Genomic DNA, 21454 nt, shown 5'->3' on the forward strand with positions numbered 1-21454 from the left:
TCTTTGAACACAATAAACAAGCTTTTTTTTTATAATTATATAAGATATAATTCTTATTCTATTCCAGAAGCCACCCCCTACCTCTTTTTTTCCTATTCTGTTCTACTAATATCTTTTCCCTGACCTGCCTCAGACTTTCCAGGAGAAGCTGGACAGGAGTCACTAGAGTTCCTGTTGGTAGAAACAACTACTGCCTTAGAAAACAGTGATAAGTCAGGACCAAGGACAGTGGCGAAGTGGTGGTGGGTTCCAGATTTAGGCTCCATGCTTATAAGAGATGATTTGTATATCACAGGTGTTCCATAAGCATTAAATCAAATTGAAAATATGAGTAGAAGAATTAATGTGCATTTCCATTAAATTAGCGTGAGCTAGCCAATGTGAATATCATACTAGCTCTCTCACCTTTATGTACAAAACTCTTATTTTCCTTCTGGTACAAGTGATAGAAAAAAAAAACACTGATCTTGAAACAATGCTGTTACCATATCTGAGGAGGAATCATATCCTTTTCTTTGCTTTGAGTGTGTGCATGTGTGTGTATAGTGCTGATATCCTCATCAGGTGATATTTCAAATATCTTCTTAGAACCACACAGAGTCATATTTCCTACTAGTATGGTTTTATGTTCTTGAAGAAAGTCCTACATTTTAGTTTTGTAGGCAATGCACAATTGTGGCTGTCATAAGAACCAAATTCTTTCTAATCTCTGTTTTGGCCCTAAACACATTATATAAAATGGAGGAACTAGCAATGGGAATTAAAGCAAATCTTAAAAGGTCTTAACTTAGCATCCTTTAGAATTAAGAGTCACAATATTGACATTCTGTCTTCAAGAACTAATCATCATGCCCATTAGGAAAAAAGAGCACATAAATCTCCTAAAATGAAAGTAAAAGAGCCATGGAGAAATTAAACCCCAAAAATGTTACCTTAGAAAAACTTACTAAATAAAAGTCATGTAAGGAATGGATTCTTAGCCTGCTATCCATGAAGTCCGGTGGGCTTCCAGATGTCTGTAGACCCCAGTAAACTATATGCAGAATTATGTGACAATGGATATTTGTACATTTTCATTCCCCCTAGAGAGAGTGAAATTTCCCAAAGAGTACAAAACTCAAAAGGCATCAGTAACTATCTTCTAGAAATCATTCTAGATCTTTGAACGTAAAAACAATGAACACTGATTTCCTGGTTATCCGTGGTACTAATGTGTAATATTTAAGATTTTGTTCACTTGTGGGTGACAGAAAATCTCAAATAGCAGTAAATAAGATAGAAGATAGAAGTTTATTCCTTTCTCACTGTGTTAGTTTCAGTTCTCTTGGAAGCGGACGCCAGAAATGGGATTAAATGTACAAGGATTTTATTAGGAGAAATACCTGAATGAAAAATAATGAGGGAGCTAGAGAAGCTCAGGGAGACAGACTGTAATACAAGTGCCGCCTGTGAAGAGGAGAGGGCAAGGAGGCTGACTGGGAGGGTCTAAGGCTGCTGTGCAGTCTAAAGCACATTCATCAAAGCCATTGGGGGTGGTTGACAGGGACTCCCATGTCTCTCCAAAACCACTAGTGGGGAGCAACCCATGAGAGTCATGGCCTCAATGGACACCTAGGTGATAGAAATCAAAGTGCAGCGGTCTCTTGGTCAGTTACCCTCCATGTTGAAGGAGGTCTGTGAAACACATTCTCATGGCTGTCATGCTTGTATAACAGAATCCCAAAGGTAAGTGGATCAGAGCTAGTAAAGCAGTGTCTCAACCCTATTAGGCAGCCAAGCTCCTTGTGTGTTGCTGCCTCACCCTCCCCAGCATGCAGCTTTCTCCTCATGGGCAGAGATGACTAATACAAGTGTAGCCATTATATCTGAATTCCAGAAAATGAAGTAAGGGATGAAGAAGGGGGCACCCCCCCTACTTTTGAGGACATTTCTATCCTGAAAGCCATACATAGCACTATGCTTATATCCCACTGGCCAACATTGTCATTAACCCCACCCAGCTACAGAGAAGACTGGGAAAATGTATTTTTCATTTTGGGCAACCGTGTGTGGGGCTAAAAATTGGGGTTTCTTTTACCAAAAAAAAAAAAAAAAGAATGAGAGAACAGATATGAGGGAACAAATAGCAGTTTCTGCCACTGAGAAGCAGAGAAATACAGTCAACATGGATAATAACACACAAATATTCCAAGAAGTATTTACAATTGGGCATTTTACTTTGTATGTCATCAAAGATGCAGATAAGGGTGAAAGCAAATGTGCAATGTACTCATACTTTCAAATTTTCAGGCCTTTATATGTACAGACTCTTTTTTAGTTTGGCCTTGTTTTTGGCAATCTGATATCCAGTTATTTTGAAAGACTAGATATCTGTATGATTATATAAGATTTGATAGAGTGGCCCACAGCACTCGAGTAACCAGTTTACTCACTAGATTACTGGTTTATTACAAATAATAAAGGTATTAAAGGATATGCATCAATAGCCAGATGAAGACATAGGATGAGGTCCAGAACAAAAGAGTTCCAGACCCCATGGAGGTGGGGCCTGGCATGGGTGGCAATCAAGAATCTGTAAGATTCTAAATAATAGCAGCTAAGACCTCATTTGAACTTAACTCTATATTCAAGAGTCTTTAGGGGCGCCTGGGTGGCGCAGTCGGTTAAGCGTCCGACTTCAGCCAGGTCACGATCTCACGGTCCGTGAGTTCGAGCCCCGCGTCAGGCTCTGGGCTGATGGCTCAGAGCCTGGAGCCTGCTTCCGATTCTGTGTCTCCCTCTCTCTCTGCTCCTCCCCCATTCATGCTGTGTCTCTCGTCTCTCTCTGTCTCAAAAATAAATAAACGTTGAAAAAAAAATAAAAAAAAAAAAAAGAGTCTTTGAATGGTGATGTCCTCTAAGGTCAGAGCTATTCTGGAAAGAGCATTTTGAGAAACATATTATCTTTGACTATGCTTTTTCCAGGTCTACTCACAGGAGCTAAGTATGGCTGTAGAGTGGGAGATTGTGGCACCTGCACAGTGATGATATCATGCTATAACCCCTTTATCAAGAGGATAAGGTACCTTGCAGCAAAGTCCAGATATGGTTGTATTTTTAGAGTCTTAAACTTTGTTCTATTCCTTCACTTGATAATATGTATTGAGTACCTGCTGTGTGACAAGAACTGTGCTAGGCACTGGGGGTACAGTGATGGACAAGATAGACATGTTCCCAGGAATATGAATCAGTTAGAAAAAAGTGTACCATCAGTGAGGATAACATATGGTCAAAGAATCCCCTGTTGAAAGTTGAAAGGCTGTCTGATTCCCTGTGCTGTCTGGGGAGGAAAAGAAAGGGTGAACTGGCAGTGAAGGATAATGCCATCATCACACTTTTATATTACTATTACAGCCTACTAACTGATATCCTTGCTCCCACCCTTGACCCTCTCCCCACCCCCACCACTTGGTAAATCCCATACATCAGTCAGAGAGATCACTTTCAAGTATAAATCAGATCACCATACTTTCCTACATTGGTTTCCCATTACATTTAACATCTCTTTATGTTTGATATTTATCCTTCTTCATGTTTGCCAAGTTTCTTGGATCTGTGGCTTGATGTCTTCTATCAGCTTTGGAAATTTCTCAAGCCATCATCTCTTCAAATATTTATTCTTTCTCCTCTCTCCCCCTTCCTCTCTCTCATCTCCTCTCTCTCATCTCCTCTCTCTCCCCTTCCTCTCTCTCCTCTCTCCCCCCTCCTCTCTCTTCTTTCTCCCCTCTCTCCCACCTCCTCGATCTCTTCTCTTCCCCCTCCTTTCTCTTGGACTCTGACTATGCCTATCTTAGATCATTTTGCATCATTATACAGATCTCAGATGAAGGCTAAGTATCTGAGCACTGGTAAGATTTCAGAGATCTGCCTGTATTTCACAGCCAAGTCACCTGCTTCCTGAACTCTGGATTATCCCTCCCTTTACGGCCTAGCAGCCCACTTTTGAGTTCACCAGGGTGTTCTCTTTGCTCTCCTATCTCACATCTATGCTTTGGGAGATCTCTTGCAGCCATGCCTCCCTGCCTTTAGCCTCTGGAGGGTGGCAGTTGCCCTGTACTCTGTGAAGCCTGAGTGCCTTCAGTTTTCTCTCAATTCTCCTGCTTGCCCCCCCCCCCCCACCTCCTGCTCTATCTTTCTCATCTAGGAGTCCATGTGCATGAAGAGTTTTTTTCAGCTCTCTTTCCCTACCCCTAGTTTTAGGGTATTACCCTACTTTTAGGGTATTACCCTCAGCACTCAGTGGAGTTTGATGGGGAAGAGTTTGAGGAAAGTGCAGTCCAGCTTTGTATTTTAATTTGTGACATCAGCCCATATTAAATGTTTGTTGAAAGTTGGTCTGGTTTCTCCTTACTCCATCTCCGTTCATTTCAGTTAGAGATGAGAACAGCTGTTACCACGTCTCTCTTATAAAGGACTTCTACTTAATGGAGTTTAGTTCACTTAAGTTTCTTTACATACTCAGCATCTGATGAATTTTTAAAAAACTATAATGATATAGCTTATATGGCCTGCTTTGGATTTTAGAATGAGAGTGAAGGTCTCTTAGAACTTTCTAGATGAAGCCTTACAGTTACCTACCTTGCTCCTCCCTGTCTCCCAGCCTGGAATCCTACCATTCCTCCTGGGTTCATTGTGCTCCAACTTCCCTGACCTTTCTGTCCCTCTTTCTGTCCCTGAACATCCCAAGCTCATTTCTGCCGCTTGTGCATGTGTTGTCCTCTGTGTGGGATGTTTGTTCCCTTAACCTTTCATGTCTGACTCCTTCAAATCATTCAGGTTCCAGCAAAAATGTTATATTATCAGTCCTCTCTGATCACTTTAAAATAGCAATGCCCAAATCGCCTCTGCAACTCCTTATTCCCTTAGCCTGTATTATTTTTTTTCATAGCACTTCTCACTATCTCAGTTTATGTACGCATGTATGTATATGTGTGTGTGTGTGTGTGTATAGTCTATGTATATTTGTATTGTCTGTCTTCCCTCAACTAAAATATATATTCTAAAAGGGGAGGAATTTTATCTGTCTTGTTCAGCAATGAATCATAGTGCCTGGAACTCTGTCTGGCACATAGTAAACACTCAATAAATATATACATGTAGTTATAAATGAATAATATTCTCCTAATCTTTCTTTTGTGTTTATGGGTGCAATACTGCTTAAAAACCTATACATTTTGCTTCTAAAAAATGGGCATGAGCTGAAGACAGAATGTATTTGCAAAGCCTGAAGAATTGTGTAAAACTCGCCATAGTGGAGGTGCTGGATGAATGCTCAGTTCCCTTTCCCACTGGATACAATATAATTTTTACTTTTGCATTCTGAAGATAATATGCAGCCGAGACCTGTCAGATCCCCATATGCTCTCTGTAAGGTGCTGCTATCACCACAATAGAAAGCACAGGAAGCACCAAGACCAGGATTCATCCTGTTCAGATGAGGGTATGCTTCTTCCTCATAGGGTTTCTGTGCTTCAAAAAGCATGGCTAGCCCCATAGGTTAAAGTAAGAGAACAGTATGAGCCCCACTGCTTGGTCACTGCCCATACATGAAACTGAGCTGGAAACCAGGAGTGAAGCCTGGGGTGTGTGGCTATTTTGTAACTGATTTCTCAGAAATCAGCTGAAAGAGCAGAAGACTTTTTCTTTTGGAAGAAAACTCTGACATTGCTGAGTTTGTTTTTTTGTTCTAATTAGATGGGACCTATCCTTCTTACATCTTCCAAACTCAAAGAAACAAGAGCCATGTGCATTGAGGGTTATAATTTTGTAGTTCTTTTACAAAGTGGAAAATAATCTGATTTTAAAGCTGAATGAAAATCTCAGCTCCCAAAAAGATTTGTTAAATGTAGGACTTATTCAGAAGACATATGATAGGAGTTTTTGTAAATTTGGAGACGTTTCTCATAAGGCAGCACCTTGTTAGGACTTTGCCTCAAATGAAAGGGTACCTCAGACTCCTGACTTTAAATTATTTATACGTTGCCCATAAAAATGCTGTTGTTACTTGTTTTTTTCTAGGTTAAAGAGGTTCACTTATGAGGAGAGGATACAAGAGGGAAAAGATAGAGGCAACATAGAGAGTAACCAAACATCACATTCTCTGGGCTTGAAGGAATTTCAGGTCCTGTTTATGTCCTTTGAAACCTCATTACTTGGAGGGAGCGAATTCTGCCTGGATGCTCTTATGAGACCTGGCTGTTCACAGCCATGAGATATTCTTTCTTTTAGTAGACACTGCTGAGATCCTGGTGTTGCAGTGTAGCCAGAAGACAACTTCCAAAATGGGGTTTCACCTTTGAAGTTAGACTCCAAAGAGAAAATGCTAAGAAGGAAAAAGTTTGGTAGAGAAATAGGCAGTGTTTCCTTCTTGATTGTCTTCTGGCTTAATGGTTGCAGTTTGTAAACAAATTTCTATGTGCTAAAGTGATAGGGCAGTGGTGGGCAGTTAGAAGGCACTCAGGAGGTTTTGTATTGTTTTGTTTTCTCAACTTGAGTGCAATTTGCTTCACTTCTCTGAAGGACTTAAAGGGGGTAACCTTTATTTTAATGATTCCCATTCCGGACTACGCACTGAAACCACTGGGAATCTAAAAAATATATATCTATACTTTTGGTCTGAGGTGCTTCTTGGGCCTTGGAAATTTTAAACTTCCTCTGGTGATTCCATTGGCTGAGAACCTGTAATGAAAGGTGAGGACCAGTAATCACAGCCACCCAGTCTGAGAAAAGGAGACACCTAGGATGAGAAGGATTTTCCAGGGCCTCTCCTCCAATTTTAATGTGCAAGCAAGTTGCCTGGGGATCTTGTTAGAGTGCAGGTTCTTCAGTGCATCTGGGGTGGGGCCCAAGATTCTGCACTTCTAACCTTTCTGTGCTTCCAGGAGAGGATTGCCAAATGTCAGGGAACCCAGTGTGGATTCAGCACTCCTGGGATGGTAATGTCCATCTACACATTGCTGAGGAACCATCCAGGGCTCTCTCTGGATCAGTTAACTGATACCCTTGGTGGTAGGTTATATAATATATAATATTTATATATATACTTAAATATTTATTTATATTTAAATATATATTTATTTATAATTATGTATATATTTATATATTTATATTTCTATAACATATATAATATATATTTATATATATAAATATTTAAATTTATATTTATATATAATTTATATATATAACTTACATAGATGTAATATGTGTGTGTATATATTTATTTATTTTGACATTTTAAAAAATGTTTATTTTTGAGAGAGAGAGAGAGAGAGCATAAGCAGGGGAGGGGCTCGAGTGCACAAACTGTGAGATCAGGACCTGAGTCAAAGCCAAAAGCCCAACCGACTGAGCCACCCAGGCACCCTGTGTGTTTTTATTTTTAAATAATGGTGATGGTGAGAGCTGATATTAGACACTATGTGCCACATGCTATATTAATACTATATACAGATTATCTCATTTAATCTTTATGATACTTTTATAAGATAGGCATTATTACCATCCCATGTCGTAGATGGAGAAACTGAGGTTTAGAGAGTTTAATTTATTTAAAGTTATACCACCAATAAGTGGAAGAGTTACTTTGTTCAAATCAAGATTCAAGCAAGATCCACACGTTGCACTTTGCTCATATAGTTCTTGTCTTTCTTAATTTATAAAAGTCTCCTCCCTTTTTTATTGTTTGCTTATTTTTACAAACAAAGCCAGTTTATTCATTTGCTCTTGGAAAGGGTCCAGTTTTCTCTACATGCCACTCTCTACCACCACTCTCTCCTTGGAGTGAGTGCTCTCAAGATCATATTGGATATCAGAGGGCTGTTGATGAATACTACATGAGATCAAAGAGATTGAGATATTCTGGTGATACTTATTTCAAATAACTTTATCCAGTCTAGAGTGATTTGATCAAGTTTAACAGCTCAGTTGTGTGTGGGGGTGGAGGAGGTCTTCATTAATAATATTCTAAACAATTTTCAAAATTAAAAAAAATTTTTTAATGTTTATTTACTTTTGAGGGAGAGAGACAGAGCACAAGCATGGGAAGGGCAGAGAGAGAGGGGGACACAGAATCTGAAGCAGGCTCCAGGCTCTGAGCTGTGAGCAGAGTCTGACACAGGGCTCGAACTCATGGACTATGAGATCATGACCTGAGCCAAAGTCAGATGCTTAACCAACTGAGCCACCAGGCACCCCCCTTTTTTTAATTAAAAAAATTTTTTTTAACTAAACAATTTTTTAAAACAATAGCCTCCCAGATTCTATTTCTGGTGAAACTCTTCATGGCTCTGTCTTTTCCTCCTGACTCCTGAGGACCCTGTTTCCCTGCCAGAGAACACGAAGTTAAAGCTCATGTTTCTAGTTCGTTCGCACACATGGAAGACCAGAGCAAATGGAAGTAATAAGGAGAGATACAGCACATAAACTGTCTCCTTCCTTATTTCCTTTAGATTCTATTATGCATTAGACCTCATGGATGTTTATAATGTGAACAAGTGATGAGGGAGTTTTCAAATTTTAGAGTGCTTACAACTTCTATGGGGAATGTGAAGAGTAAAAATTAAATCCTGGGATTAAACCCCAGAGAACTTGCTCCAATGGCTTTGTTTTTTCAGTGACACCATAGATTGGGGGGTGGGGGAGAATGTGGCCTATGGACCATTTGAAAGAAACACTGACCTAATGATTTACTGTAAATAAAATGTGTGCTCCGTTGCTTCCAAAGTTTAATAATTGCCTTTGCTGCTATGTAATGACTTTGATCGGTCAACTGAAGCTTAGTTTTGAATGTGCCTGTAGACCAAGTTTCTAGCTTGAAATCATTGTGTTCTTTGAACACCTAGCACAAGCAGAAGATACAAAACTGTTTACAGAGAGAAAATACAAATAGCTGAACTGTTGAACTCTACCTCAGGACTCTCAACCCAATATCCCGAGTAACTGAAAAAAAAAATCTGACTTTGTAGATTATGTAGACTGAAATGTCAAATAGGGCTTTCTTCTTGGATGGGGCCCTTACTTCCATCATGATTTGGCAGACTGTGTCTCTCTCTAGGTTACTTGAGTAACACAGTTGAGTTTTTCTCCTTCAGGTAACCTATGCCATACCCCTGGATACAGGCCCATAACTGATGCATGCAAGATTTTCTATAAAATAGAAAGGAACACATTATTGAATGTGTTTTGTTCTAATTAAACAAAATATTTATCAGATGTGTTAGGGGAATAGCCATTGTTACTCATACAAGGTCCCTTCTTATCCCAAGGTCTGTAATTGCTGTTTGTTATTTGATTTTGGGTAGATGCTTACTCTCATTTACTGAACTTGCCCTGGTAGTCACATAATGAGTATTATTATGATATTAGCTATAGGTCAGTCACTTTGATATTAGCTGTAGGTCATTGTTTCAAAGGGTCTTTCCTGATCTGTTTGTCTGTATCAGGTGCCCTGCCCCTGGTTGCTCCTGCAGCCCTCTGTGCACACCCACATCACAGCATTGGTCACACTGTAGTATAATTCCCATTTGCTCTCCTATCTGTCCACCAGGCAGCACACTGCTTGACAGTGGAGACTGTGTATCTCCAGGGCTGGTCACCATGCACTGGGCCACTCTGTCAGTATTTGCTACATGAATAAATGAACAAACACCCTTGATATAAGGGACATACGATTGCCCTTTGGATGTTAAACTATGAAATCAGTGTGTCATAAATAAGAACTGAGTGATAATAATAATCATAATAATTGTTAATATATAATTAATTATTAAATATTATTAACAGTCAACTATTATTAATACTTACTGCTGAGTGCCAGACCTTGTTATAAGATTTTTACATATTTTAAATTCTTTTTAATGTTTGTTTATTTTTGAGACACACACACACACACACATACACACACACACACACACACAGAGTGTGAGTGGAGAAGGGGCAGAGAGAGAGGGAGACACAGAATCCAAAGCAGACTCCAGGCTCGAGCTGTTAGCACAGAGCCTGTTGTGGGCCTCAAACCCATGAACTGTGAGATCATGACCTGAGCCGAAGTTGGACAGGTCAACTAATTTTCTCATTAGCTTAGATTTTTTTTCTTTCTATAATTTATGTTTTTATAATTTACATCCAAGTTAGCACATGGTACAACAATGATTTCAGGAGTAGTTTCCTTAAGCCGCTTACCCATTTAGCCCATCCCCCCTCTAACAACCACTCCAGTAACCCTCTGCTTGTTCTCCATATTTAAGAGTCTGTAATGTTTTGTCCCCCTCCCTGTTTTTATATTATTTTTGCTTCCCTTCCCTTATGTTCATCTGTTTTGTATCTTAAAGTAGCTTAGATTTTTTTATTAGAAGTTAGTATAGATATGTTTATACACACATGGTTCTTTTTCATAACATTTAGCAGTATTGATTATGTATTATGTTTCAACTAGTAGTCACACTTTTATTTAGTAGTTAGTAGAGGGGACTTTGCTTCCCACCTGGGATCTACATTTCATCTCCAGCTTCAGTAACTCACCCCAGAAGACCAACCCCTTCTGAGGCTGGACCAGCTGCTTTTCCACCTAGGTGAGGACCAAGTACCCTACTAGAATCAAGATTTAGTCCATAGAGGAGTGACATCAGTAAGATGGTGAAATGGGAGTTTTCTCCTGTCTTTTCCCCCAGAGAACACCAATTTTAACAATTATCCATGGGTAAGAGTGACTTATGGGAATCCAAGAGTCCAGTGGAGAAATCCCACCACACCATTAGAACAAAAACAACAACAAATCCAGGACTGTATGCATTTAAGAGAGTGAGAGGAACAATTTCACTTTATCACCATCATCCTTCCCCCAAGGTGGCACAGCTTAGTGCCAAAACAGACCTTCTTGACTCATGATTTATCCCATGGGGGAAGGTGAGAGTATATGAGTGGGTACTTGGCTTCCCCAGCTGTGTGGACGCTGCCATAGAGGCCTACTTCTTTCTCACCCCATACAGAATACTGAAGAATGTTGCACAATCTGGGGGCAGGGAAGGGCTGGGAGAAGCAGCCAGGGCTCTGAGGGGGCATCAGTAGGACATGGATCCTACCAACCATGAGCTACAAGAAAACACAGGATTCAGCAAGATCAGGAAAACAATACTTGAACTAAATGAGAGATTTACAGAGAGATAGAGATAATAATAATAATTTAAAAAAGAGGCAAACATTCTGGAGCTGAAGAATATAATGAATGGAATCAGGAACAAGACAGGGATACCCACTGTCATCACTGCTATTCAACATAGTACTAGAAGTCCTAGCCAAACAATTAGGCAAGAAAAAGAAACAAAAGGCATCCAAACTGGAAAGAAAGAAGTAAAATTGTCCATGCATATGACATGGTCTTATGTGTAGAAAACCCTGAAGACTCTACCAAAACATTTTTAGAACTAATCAATGAATTCAGTAAAGTTGCAGGATATAAAATCAATGTACAAAAATCAGTTGTGTTGCTATATACTAACAAGCTATCAGAAAGAGAGATTAAGAAACAATCCATTTATAATAGCATAGAAAACAATAAAATACTAAGGAATAAATTTAACCAAAGAAGCAAAGATCTAAACACTGGGGGGGGGGGGGGGGGGAAGCTATTGTTGAAAAATTGAAGGCAGAAATAAATGGAAAGTTATCCCACATTCATGGATTGGAAGAATTAGTGTTGTTAAAATGTTCATACTACCAGAGCAATCTACAAATTCAATGCAATCCCTAACAAAATTCCATTGGCAATTTTCACAGAAATAGAAAAAAAATCTTAAAATTTGCACAAAACCAAAAAAAGACCCTGAATAGGCAATGCAATTTTGAGAAAAAACAAAGCTGGAGGTGTCACACTTCCTGATTTCAAACTATTTACAAAGCTGTAGCAATCAAAACAATATGACAGTGGCATGAAAACAGACCCACAGACCAATGGAACAGAATTGAAAGCCCAGATATAACTCATGCATATATGGTCAACTAATGTTTGACGGAGTGCCAAGAGCACACAATGGAGAAAGGATAGTGTCTTCCATAAATGGTTTAGGGAAACCTGAATGAAATTGTACCTTTACACCACTCACAAAAATGAACTCAAAATGTATTAAAGACTTAAACGTAAAACTTGAATCCATAAAGCCAGAATAAAAGGGAGAAAACTCCTGGACATTGGTCTTGGCAATGATTTTTTTGGGTATGAAACAAAAAGCACAGGCAACAAAAGAATAAACAGGTGGTATTACTTCAAACTAAGCTTCTTCACAGTGAAGGAAACAGTCAACAAAGTGAAAAGTCAAACTACAGAATGGGAGAAAATATTTGCAAACCATGCATCTAATAGGGAGTTAATATACAATTATATCAGGAATTCATGCACCTCAATAGCAAAAATAAATAAAACTCCAGTAATTTGATTAACTAATGGGCAAAGGGTCTGAATAGACCTACTTTTATAAAACCTGCAGATAGTCAACAGGTAATTGAAAAGGTACCCAACATCACTAGTCATCAGGGAAATGGAAATCAAAACCACAGTGAGATACCTCACACCTGTTAGGATAGCTGTTATCAAAAAGTCAAAAGTGTTGGCAAGGATATGAAGAAAAGGGTACCCTTGTACACTGTTCATGGGAATATAAATTGGTGTAGCCACTGTGGAAAACTGTAATTTCCTCAAAAAATTAAACATAAAGCCACCATAGGATCCAACAATCCTATTTCTGGGTATATATCTGAAGGTGATGAAATTAGTCCCTTGAAGAGATATCCTAACTCCCATATTTATTGCAGCATTATTCACTATAGACAGGATATGGAAATAACCTAAGTGTCCATCAACAGGTGAATGTAGACACACACACACACAGGAATACTGTTCAGCCGTGAGAAAGTAGGAAATCCTGCCATTTGCAACAACACAGTTGAATCTAGAAGGTATTTTGCTTAGCCAGATAAAGACAAATATTGTATGATCCTACTTATATGTAGAATGTACAAAAGAAAAAAAATTGAACTCCTAGAAACAGAGAACATAATGGTGATTACCAGGGGTTGGAGGCTGGTAGAATGGGAAATGCTGGTTAAAGGGTACAGACCTTCAGTTATAAGATGAATAAGCTCTGAGGATCTAATTTACAGCATGGTGACTATAGTTAGCATTACTGAGTTGTGTAGTTGAAATTTGCTAAAAGAGTAGACCTCAAGTGTTCTCACAACACACACACAGAAGCGTGGTAACTATGTGAGATGATGGATGTTTTAATTAACCTGATTGTGGTACTCATTTAACAAAACATACCTATGTAAAACAATCACATTGTACACCTTAAATATATAATTTTATTTTTCAGTTATACTTCAATAAAGCTGAAAAATAGTAAGATCAGTAATAAATTCTTGATTATTTGTTTTTTCACCCACTGGACTTCTGGCTTTTTCAAAGTAAAAAAAAATGGGGTTTACTGTTAGTCAAATGAAGAAGTGAATTACCAGAATTTCAGGAAGTAAATAAGGTTAGTGAAATGTAAATTTTTTATAAGGTTTTCTCAGGACATGAGCAGACACTAAAAATTCTTCTTTTTAGGAAGAATTAATGGCTGCCCAAATTAACTCATTTGAGGTATTTCAACACGTATCCTCTCCATTCTCCACCTCTAATAAAAAAAAAAAAACTATCCTAATAACTTTATTCTTCATTCCAGATATTGCTGTGGTTCAAGTATAGCTATCTATAGGAGAGAAAACACATTGACCCCTTAATGTCTCTTAGATGTTTTTTTTTTTTAATTTCTGGTTGTCGTTGTTTTAGTTTATTTATTTTTAGAGAGAGTGTGTGCGCGCATGCAAGTGGGGGAGGGGCAGAGAGAGAAGGAGTGAGAGAATCCCAAGCAGGCTCCATGCTGTCAGCACAGAGCCCAACTCGGGACTCGATCTCACGAATTATGAGATGACCCGAGCTGAGATCAAGAGTCAGATGCTTAACCAACTGACCCACCCAGGTTCTCCAATGTCTCTTAATTTTAAAAAAAGGCTATTCAAGTCTTTTTTCAAGGGCTAGAAGCAAAGTGAAGATGTTAGGGAAATGGAAGAACAGACAATGGCAATTTAGGGAAACATTCTTATGCTCAGCTGGTGTCTGGTGCTGCTGCCTCCTCTGCTTTCCCAAACTGCAAAGAGAACGTGCAGGAAGTTGAGCTTTGGAGGCCCATTGGCATCTGCACTATGTTGCTGGTGACTAGCTCTGTGATAGAGCCCTTGACTTAGAACCCAGAGATTACAGCTGGCCAGCTGGCTTTTTGTCTGTCTGCTGTGTGTCTTTCTTCTGACCTCATTCCACAAATGATTTAAAGTAGTTAGAGTTGCCGAATGACAATAATTCCTTTTATTTTCTCTTTTTAAAGATAAGTCCAAAACTCTTCTCAGAAGATGAGTCTCTGCCATTGGGTTCAACTCAAGAACCGATATTTCCTCCGGAGCTAATGGTAAGGCAAAGTTGAGCTTGTTTTAGAGCAATTCCTTGTGAGATGTTTAGGAAGGGTATTTGCTTATGGGTCTTATCAAAAGCTGATTGACAAGTAGGCAATATCCATCTGTCATTGTTAGCCCAAAGTCTGAGTATGGGACTAAGGCAGAGATGTGTGAATGAGGGTGGAGCCATCAGGAGGGGACAGTTGACTATAAAAAGCAACAGATAGTATGTTAAGAAAATGTCATGAAATGACATCACAACATTTATAAATATAGACATGTTTTCTACTTCCAGCTTTGTTGAAGTTTAGTCTTCCATAGAATTATTGGACAAAATTAAGCATATTAAAATATTTCTTTTTTTTTATTTTAGAGAGAGCATGAGCAGGGGAAAGGGGCAGAAGGGGGGAGAGAGAGAGAGAGAGAGAGAGAGAGAGAGAGAGAGAGAGAGAGAATATCCCAACCAGGCTCCACATGGAGCCTGATGCAGGGCTCATTCACACAACCCTGGGATCATAACCCAAGCTGAAAACAAGAGTTGGACGCTCAACCAACTGAGCCACCCAGGTGCCCCACGTGTTAAAATATTTCTAAACATTGAAGAAGAGGGAGAGAATATTCAAACCAGGAAAAAGTGAGAGCCAAAGCACACCATTGCAAATGAGCATGAAACTCTGTGTTGCACCACCTGGCCAATGGGGAGGAAGGAAAATGCAGAAGGCTGCATACCCTCCACAAGCCCACAGGAGGAAGCATCCTGGGACCCTGAGAGGAACACTTCTTAGAACTGAGAGAAATGGATCACTTGGGTCTTTATATAACACTTAAAACATTACACTTAATGGTTATTTTTTTATAATTTAAAATTTTTAATGTAAAATTAAAGGCAACAAAGTGTATTTTTTTAATCTAGGAATATTGACTAGAGGAAGCTGAATGGAAGGCACAAGACTACAAAGTAGAAGCTTTAAGTGATGTCACTTGATTCACCCAAGAAATTGTATTAGTTTGCTGTTAATTGGAGGAATCTACACTTGGCTTTATTTTTTCCTCTTTTGACTGCCTGGTGACAGTATGTCATACATGATGTTCATCTTCTATTCTCAGAAGCTGGATATAACCCCTCTAGTTCTTAGTTGACTCCATCTATTATGAGAAAACACCCTCATAAGCAATATTGAGAGAAAATTACTCTTCAGAAGCAATATTAAGAAAATTTTGTGACTCTTATTAAAGTGATCATACTAATTTCTATATCACATGAAGAATATACTTGGCTTCTAGTCTAGTGTGGTCAGCTGGTTGTAGCATGGGATTAATGAGGCCAGTATGCTTCAGGTGCCCTTCAGGTATAGAAAATTTATTCAGAGAAATCCTTTTAGTTGTATGCTGTCTAGCCAATAATCTTGTAACTGTTTGTCACAAGGGAAATCAAGAAAAAGAATGCCTGGGTGATTACCTACAATCACTAAGATGACTACAAGGCAGTCTTCCCCACGTTCCTCCAACCCACTGAGCCCTTTTCCTGTGATGACCTATTTCACAATAATCTTGTGGAGTGGCTGCCATCATCATGTTATAGGTGAGAGAAATGAAGCTGAATCCAGAGAACAAAGTCAACTACATGAAGGTGACCCTCAACAAGTGGGAGAAATGCTCTACTGAGAGAAAATATGTTCACCTCATTACGAGCTTTCTGCACACCACCTAGTCAAACAACAGACAGAAACAAAATAACTGAGTAGTGGTAAAATCTTCTACAGCTCTGTGCTCTACTTACAATTCTTCTCCAAGCTCACAAGCCATTAACAGTCAGCCTGGGGGATGCCCAGCTAGCCTATGTGTTTTTAATTTGGGTTGTTTCCTTCTATTCTGTGGCTTTTAGGCACAGGGTTGTTGCCCCCACTCTGGCCCTTCTAAGACCCTTCTGGCCTATTTTAAATATCTACAATGGTTCTACTTTTCAGGACCCTGTTCAGTGTCGTAGCCTTGCAGACAAGTATGAGAGTGCTATAGAAGATCTTCAATCTAGACATCCCTGCAGCACACTAAACTATGAGGTTAGTGGCTTTTTTTTTTTTTTTTTAATTCAAAAGCCAGTGGCTCCTTTACCTGGACACTCCACTTATCTCTCAGTGATTCTCAAGTTAGAAGCTCAAGCTTCCCTTTTGGTGAACTTAATCTTTCTTTAATGTTGATTAAAATTTCAAACTCAGTGAAGAATTAGAACTAAAAATAAAACTAGCAATGGCAGTTTTTTAAAAATGTCTTTTTGTGTTTTGCTCTGTGTCCTTGTACCACGGACATGAATGAGCTGGCTAGCTTGCCACATGCTCTCTGCCCTTGGCATTGTGGAAGCTAGACACAACCAGAGTCACATTCCATGTCAAGGCCATGGGGCTGTTTTGATTTCATTTATAGAGGAGCAGAAAACCCAGCCCTTGGAAGCTGGTGAGAATGCAGTAACAGTTTTCTAAAAGAGCTATTGATTTGCTTTTTTTTTTTAGTAAACAGAAATGTTTGCTCCCCCAGTCTCATTTTCCAGGTGTCATTTAGAGTTGAATCAAAGTAAGTTCTAAGAGTTATTCAAGCTCTCCTAATGAAAGCTAACTATTAGAACAGAATTCCTCATGACTTTCAAATGGAATTTTCTGCCACAACATCATAAAGCCAGCCTGTTAGTAAACTGGATAAGATTTGATGTGTTTTTCCTTGAAATTATTATCGAGAAAATTTTATTATCGAGAAAGTTTTATTAAGTCAAGAACATGACAAGGCTTTTTAAAGCATCAGTTCATTGAATCTGTTGGGTTTAGTTGTAAAAGCTTACAGTATGTCATAACGAACATTGCAGTTGGTATATATATCTTGAGATTTTAGGTTCAATATGTTCAAAAATTCAAGGACACCAAACTCCATTGAAAGTGATGATATTGAAAGTTTAAAAAAGCTGCTATCTTTCCTGGTGTTCTGCAAAATATGGCAGTTGCAACCTTTGGCTTATAAATACCCTAACATTGCTTTGACAATGCAATAAACCTCAGAAAGGAGCAACAACAAATTAATGAGCATCCAGATCACCCAAAGAAAAGCGATAATCTTTACACAGCTGCTAATCATAAAAGGGAGCTTGTTATTATAGATTGCAAGGCCGAGTTTGGGAAGCAGTTTATCTTCCACACAGATGTGTTTTCTTCTTGTTTTCCTGTGTTTTTTCATACACTATCACACATATCTACATTGCTAGAACAACTTCAGCACTCATAACAAGCATTTTTTTCCCCAAATCAGTTCATTTGCTTTGAAAGCATTTCGACACAGCTTTGGGAGATCAACAATTTAAAGAGACAAATCCTTTCCCCCATGGTACCTTCAGCCACATAACAAGCAGAAGCAAGCAGTCAAGCACAGCCTCTTTCACCAATAGATTCATCCCAACTGACTGACCCTCCCCAACCAAAAAAAGGGTTGGATCTTCAGCTAATATAATCAATTGTGTATTTGTTATAGAATAGGAGAAAAATATATTTTGTGGGATTTTTTTCTTCACTCTTTCCTCAGGCCTCACACAGCAAGGTTTCAGAAGGCTTTTTTTGAATACTATGAAGTATTTCATTATTGAGAATAAAAACTATTATGTCATAGAAAACTCTCAGAAACTTTACAGATATGTAAGAATGTGTTTCCTTAATGTTGAAGCTTATAAAGTACCTGGAATTTTGCTCTTCAGGATGGAAAAAAATCTCATAGGATTTAAAAAAATAATTTATTGTCATGTTACAGTGTAGTCTTGGCTTCGAGAGTAGACTCCTGTGATTCATCACTTACATACAACACCCAGTGCTCATCCCAGCAAGTGCTCTCCGGCGGGCATCTCAGGATTTTTTTTTTTTTTTAAGATGTGGGTTGGAGCACCTGTGTGACTAGGTTAGTTAAGCATCTGACTCTTGATCTCGGCTCATGTCTTGATCCCACAGTCGTGATCAAGTCCCACACTGGGCTCCACACTAGGTGTGAAGCCTACTTAAAATAAAAAAATAAAATAACGTAATGTAACGTAATAAAAAAGTGTGGGTGATTTTCACTCAAGCTGAAAGCCCAGCACAGAATCACAGCATAGTACTTTGGGAGTATTTTACAGAAGGAGTTAATCCCTACCACATGGAACATGAAAAACCATACTTGATGGAGTCCCCATACATTTTTTTTTTTTCTCTTGATCACCTTCTCAGCTCCTCAAAGGAGAAAGACAAAAGGCCTGCTGGGAGCACTTGTTCCTGAGGACAGAGCGATGAGCTGTGTCAGTGGGGCTGGTGTGTGTTGGGGCTGTGTCAGATCCCTGTTCATGCCTGAACGCCCCCCCCCAGTTCCTCTCAGCTTCCCTCTTACCCTACCTTTATGGCCTGACGTCAGTCTTTATTTAATGGTGTCAAGGCCAAGTTCTAAATTATTTTTCTTCATAATCTTCTGCTTTCTAGTTTATAAATTCAGGACGAACACAACCTCCCCCCAAATTAGCCAATATTCCTTTTCCATGCATTGTATTATAGTAACTACAAAATTGAAGTTTACATTTAAATGAATAATTATGGACACTAGAATAAAAAATGCGTATCAGTAAATATTTTGTAGAACAGTAAATTAAAATTTTTAAAAAATTTACATCCAAGTTAATTAGCATATAGTATAATAATGATTTCAGGAGTAGAATCCAGTGATTCATTCCCTAAATATAACACCCAGTGCTCATGCCAACAGTAGTGCCCCTTGCCCATTTAGTCCATCGCCCCTCCCACAATCCCTCCAGCAACCCTCAGTTTGTTCTCTATATTTAAGAGTCTCTTATGTTTTGTCCCCATCCCTGTTTTTATATTATTTTTGCTTCCCTTACTTTATGTTCATCTGTTTTATGTCTTAAATTCCACATATGAGTGAACTCATATGATATTTGTCTTTCTCTGACTGATTTTGCATAGCATAATATACTCTAGTTCCATCCACGTTGTTGCAAATCACAAGATTTCATTCTTTTTGATTACCAAGTAATACTCTACTGTATATGTACCACATCTTCTTTATCCATACATCTGTCGATGGAGATTTTTTGGCTATTGTCAATAGCATTGCTATGAACATTGGGGTGCATATGTCCCTTTGAAACAGCATACTGTATCCTTTGGATAAATACCTAGTAGTGCAATTGCTGGGTCGTAGGGTAGTTCAATTTTTAATTTTTTGAGGAGCCTCCATATGTTTTCCAGAGTGGCTGCACCAGTTTGCATTCCCACCAGCAGTGCAAAAGGGTTCCCCTTTCTCCGCATCCTCGCCAACATCTGTTGTTGCCTGAGTTGTTCATGTTAGGCATTCTGACTGGTATGAGGTGGTATCTTATTGTGATTTTGATTTGTATTGCCCTGATGATGAGTGATGTTGAACATTTTTTCATGTGTCTGTTAGCCATCTGGATGTCTTCTTTGGAAAAGGGTCTATTCATGTTTTTTGCCCATTTCTTCACTTGATTATTTGTTTTTTGGGTGTTGAGTTTGATAAGTTCTTTATAGATTTTGGATACTCACCCTTTATCTGATATGTCGTTTGCAAATATCTTCTCCCATTCCATCAGTTGCCCTTTAGTTTTGCTGATTGTTTCCTTCGCTGTGCAGGAGCTTTTATTTTGCTGAGGTCCCAATAATTCATTTTTGCTTTTGTTTCCCTTGTCTCCAGAGACATGTTGAGTAAGAGTTGCTGTGGCCAATGTCAAAGAGGTTTTTGCCTGCTTTCTCCTCTAGGATTTTGATGGTTTCCTGTCTTACATTTAGGTCTTCCATTCATTTTGAATTTATTTTTGTGTATGGTGTTAAGAATGTAGAACAGTAAATTTTGTATGAAATAATAAGTTCATAGCATCCCACACATGTATCTTGTGCCAAGTTAATTTTAGGAATCTCTCTACTTTCTGCATATAATTGTCAGTCAACATTTGGCTGATATTTTACTTTTTATCAGTTATATTATAAAGACAGTAGGTTTTAATTTTTTAAATATAACCAGTAAAAATGCTGAATATGTTTTCAAATTATACTTGCCACTTTCCATTTCTCTCTTGATGTTCCAGGCCTGCCCCTGCCTGGACAGCCTCTGTTATATCTCAAGCCAAAGGTTTATTTTTTGAGTCCTTCAAGTAGATTGACAGTGATCCAAGACCACTCTTCTGTAGTCCTGTGAGCATCAGAGGCTATTGGAGAAGTATGTTTCTCAGTTATCTTTATGTGAGTTTCCTCATTGATGCTTGAGTGACAATTTTCCTGGCATTTCCACTGCCCACACTGCTGTCACCAGCCCCCTTAGCAGCCATAGCCTTCATGCTGGTCTCTGAGCTTGGCTTCTGTCCTTTCCCTTATAAACCCCTCCTTTTTCATACATCCAGTTCTTCTTCTCCCAATAACCAACCAACTGGGAAAGCTAACAACTCTCTCATATTTGAAATACTGGGGAAAATATTATGTTTCTTAATCGCCACTTTGGTTAATGATGCATATTTAAGGTATTTATAGAACCAGTAGCAAGACAGTTTATTCCATAGGTCTCTAAGAAAGAGTAATATTGGTAAATCATTTATCAAAGTACAGGTCCCTTTGTCTTCATTTTTTTTTTATGTTTATTTATTTTTGAGAGAGAGAGATGGACCAAGCACAAGTGGGGAAGAGGTAGAGAGAGAGGAAGACACAGAATCTGAAGCAGGCTCCAGGCTCTGAGCTGTCAGCACAGAGTCCAACGTGGGACTCGAACCCACAGACTACGAGATCATGACCTGAGCCAAAGTTGGATTTTAACTGACTGAGCCACCCAGGTGCCTCATTTCCTTTTAATGTTTGTTTATTTCTGAAAGAGAGAGAGAGAGAGAGAGAGAGAGAGAGAGAGAGAGAGAGAGAGA

At 38.8% G+C, this 21454-nt stretch overlaps 1 protein-coding gene across 1 annotated transcript in view; it reads left to right on the forward strand.

The window, feature by feature from the left end:
- The window catches only part of LOC121030358 (aldehyde oxidase-like), a 78016-nt gene that overhangs the window by 11257 nt on the left and 45305 nt on the right, over positions 1–21454 (forward strand). The window contains exons 3-4 of the mRNA XM_040474676.1: positions 14454–14534; positions 16488–16580. Of these exons, the coding sequence (XP_040330610.1) occupies positions 14454–14534; positions 16488–16580 (174 nt within the window). The remainder of the gene's footprint in view (positions 1–14453; positions 14535–16487; positions 16581–21454) is intronic.

This window comes from Herpailurus yagouaroundi, unplaced genomic scaffold, assembly GCF_014898765.1.
Source record: "Herpailurus yagouaroundi ecotype Mexico unplaced genomic scaffold, PumYag 140, whole genome shotgun sequence".
NCBI classification, from domain to species: domain Eukaryota; kingdom Metazoa; phylum Chordata; class Mammalia; order Carnivora; family Felidae; genus Herpailurus; species Herpailurus yagouaroundi.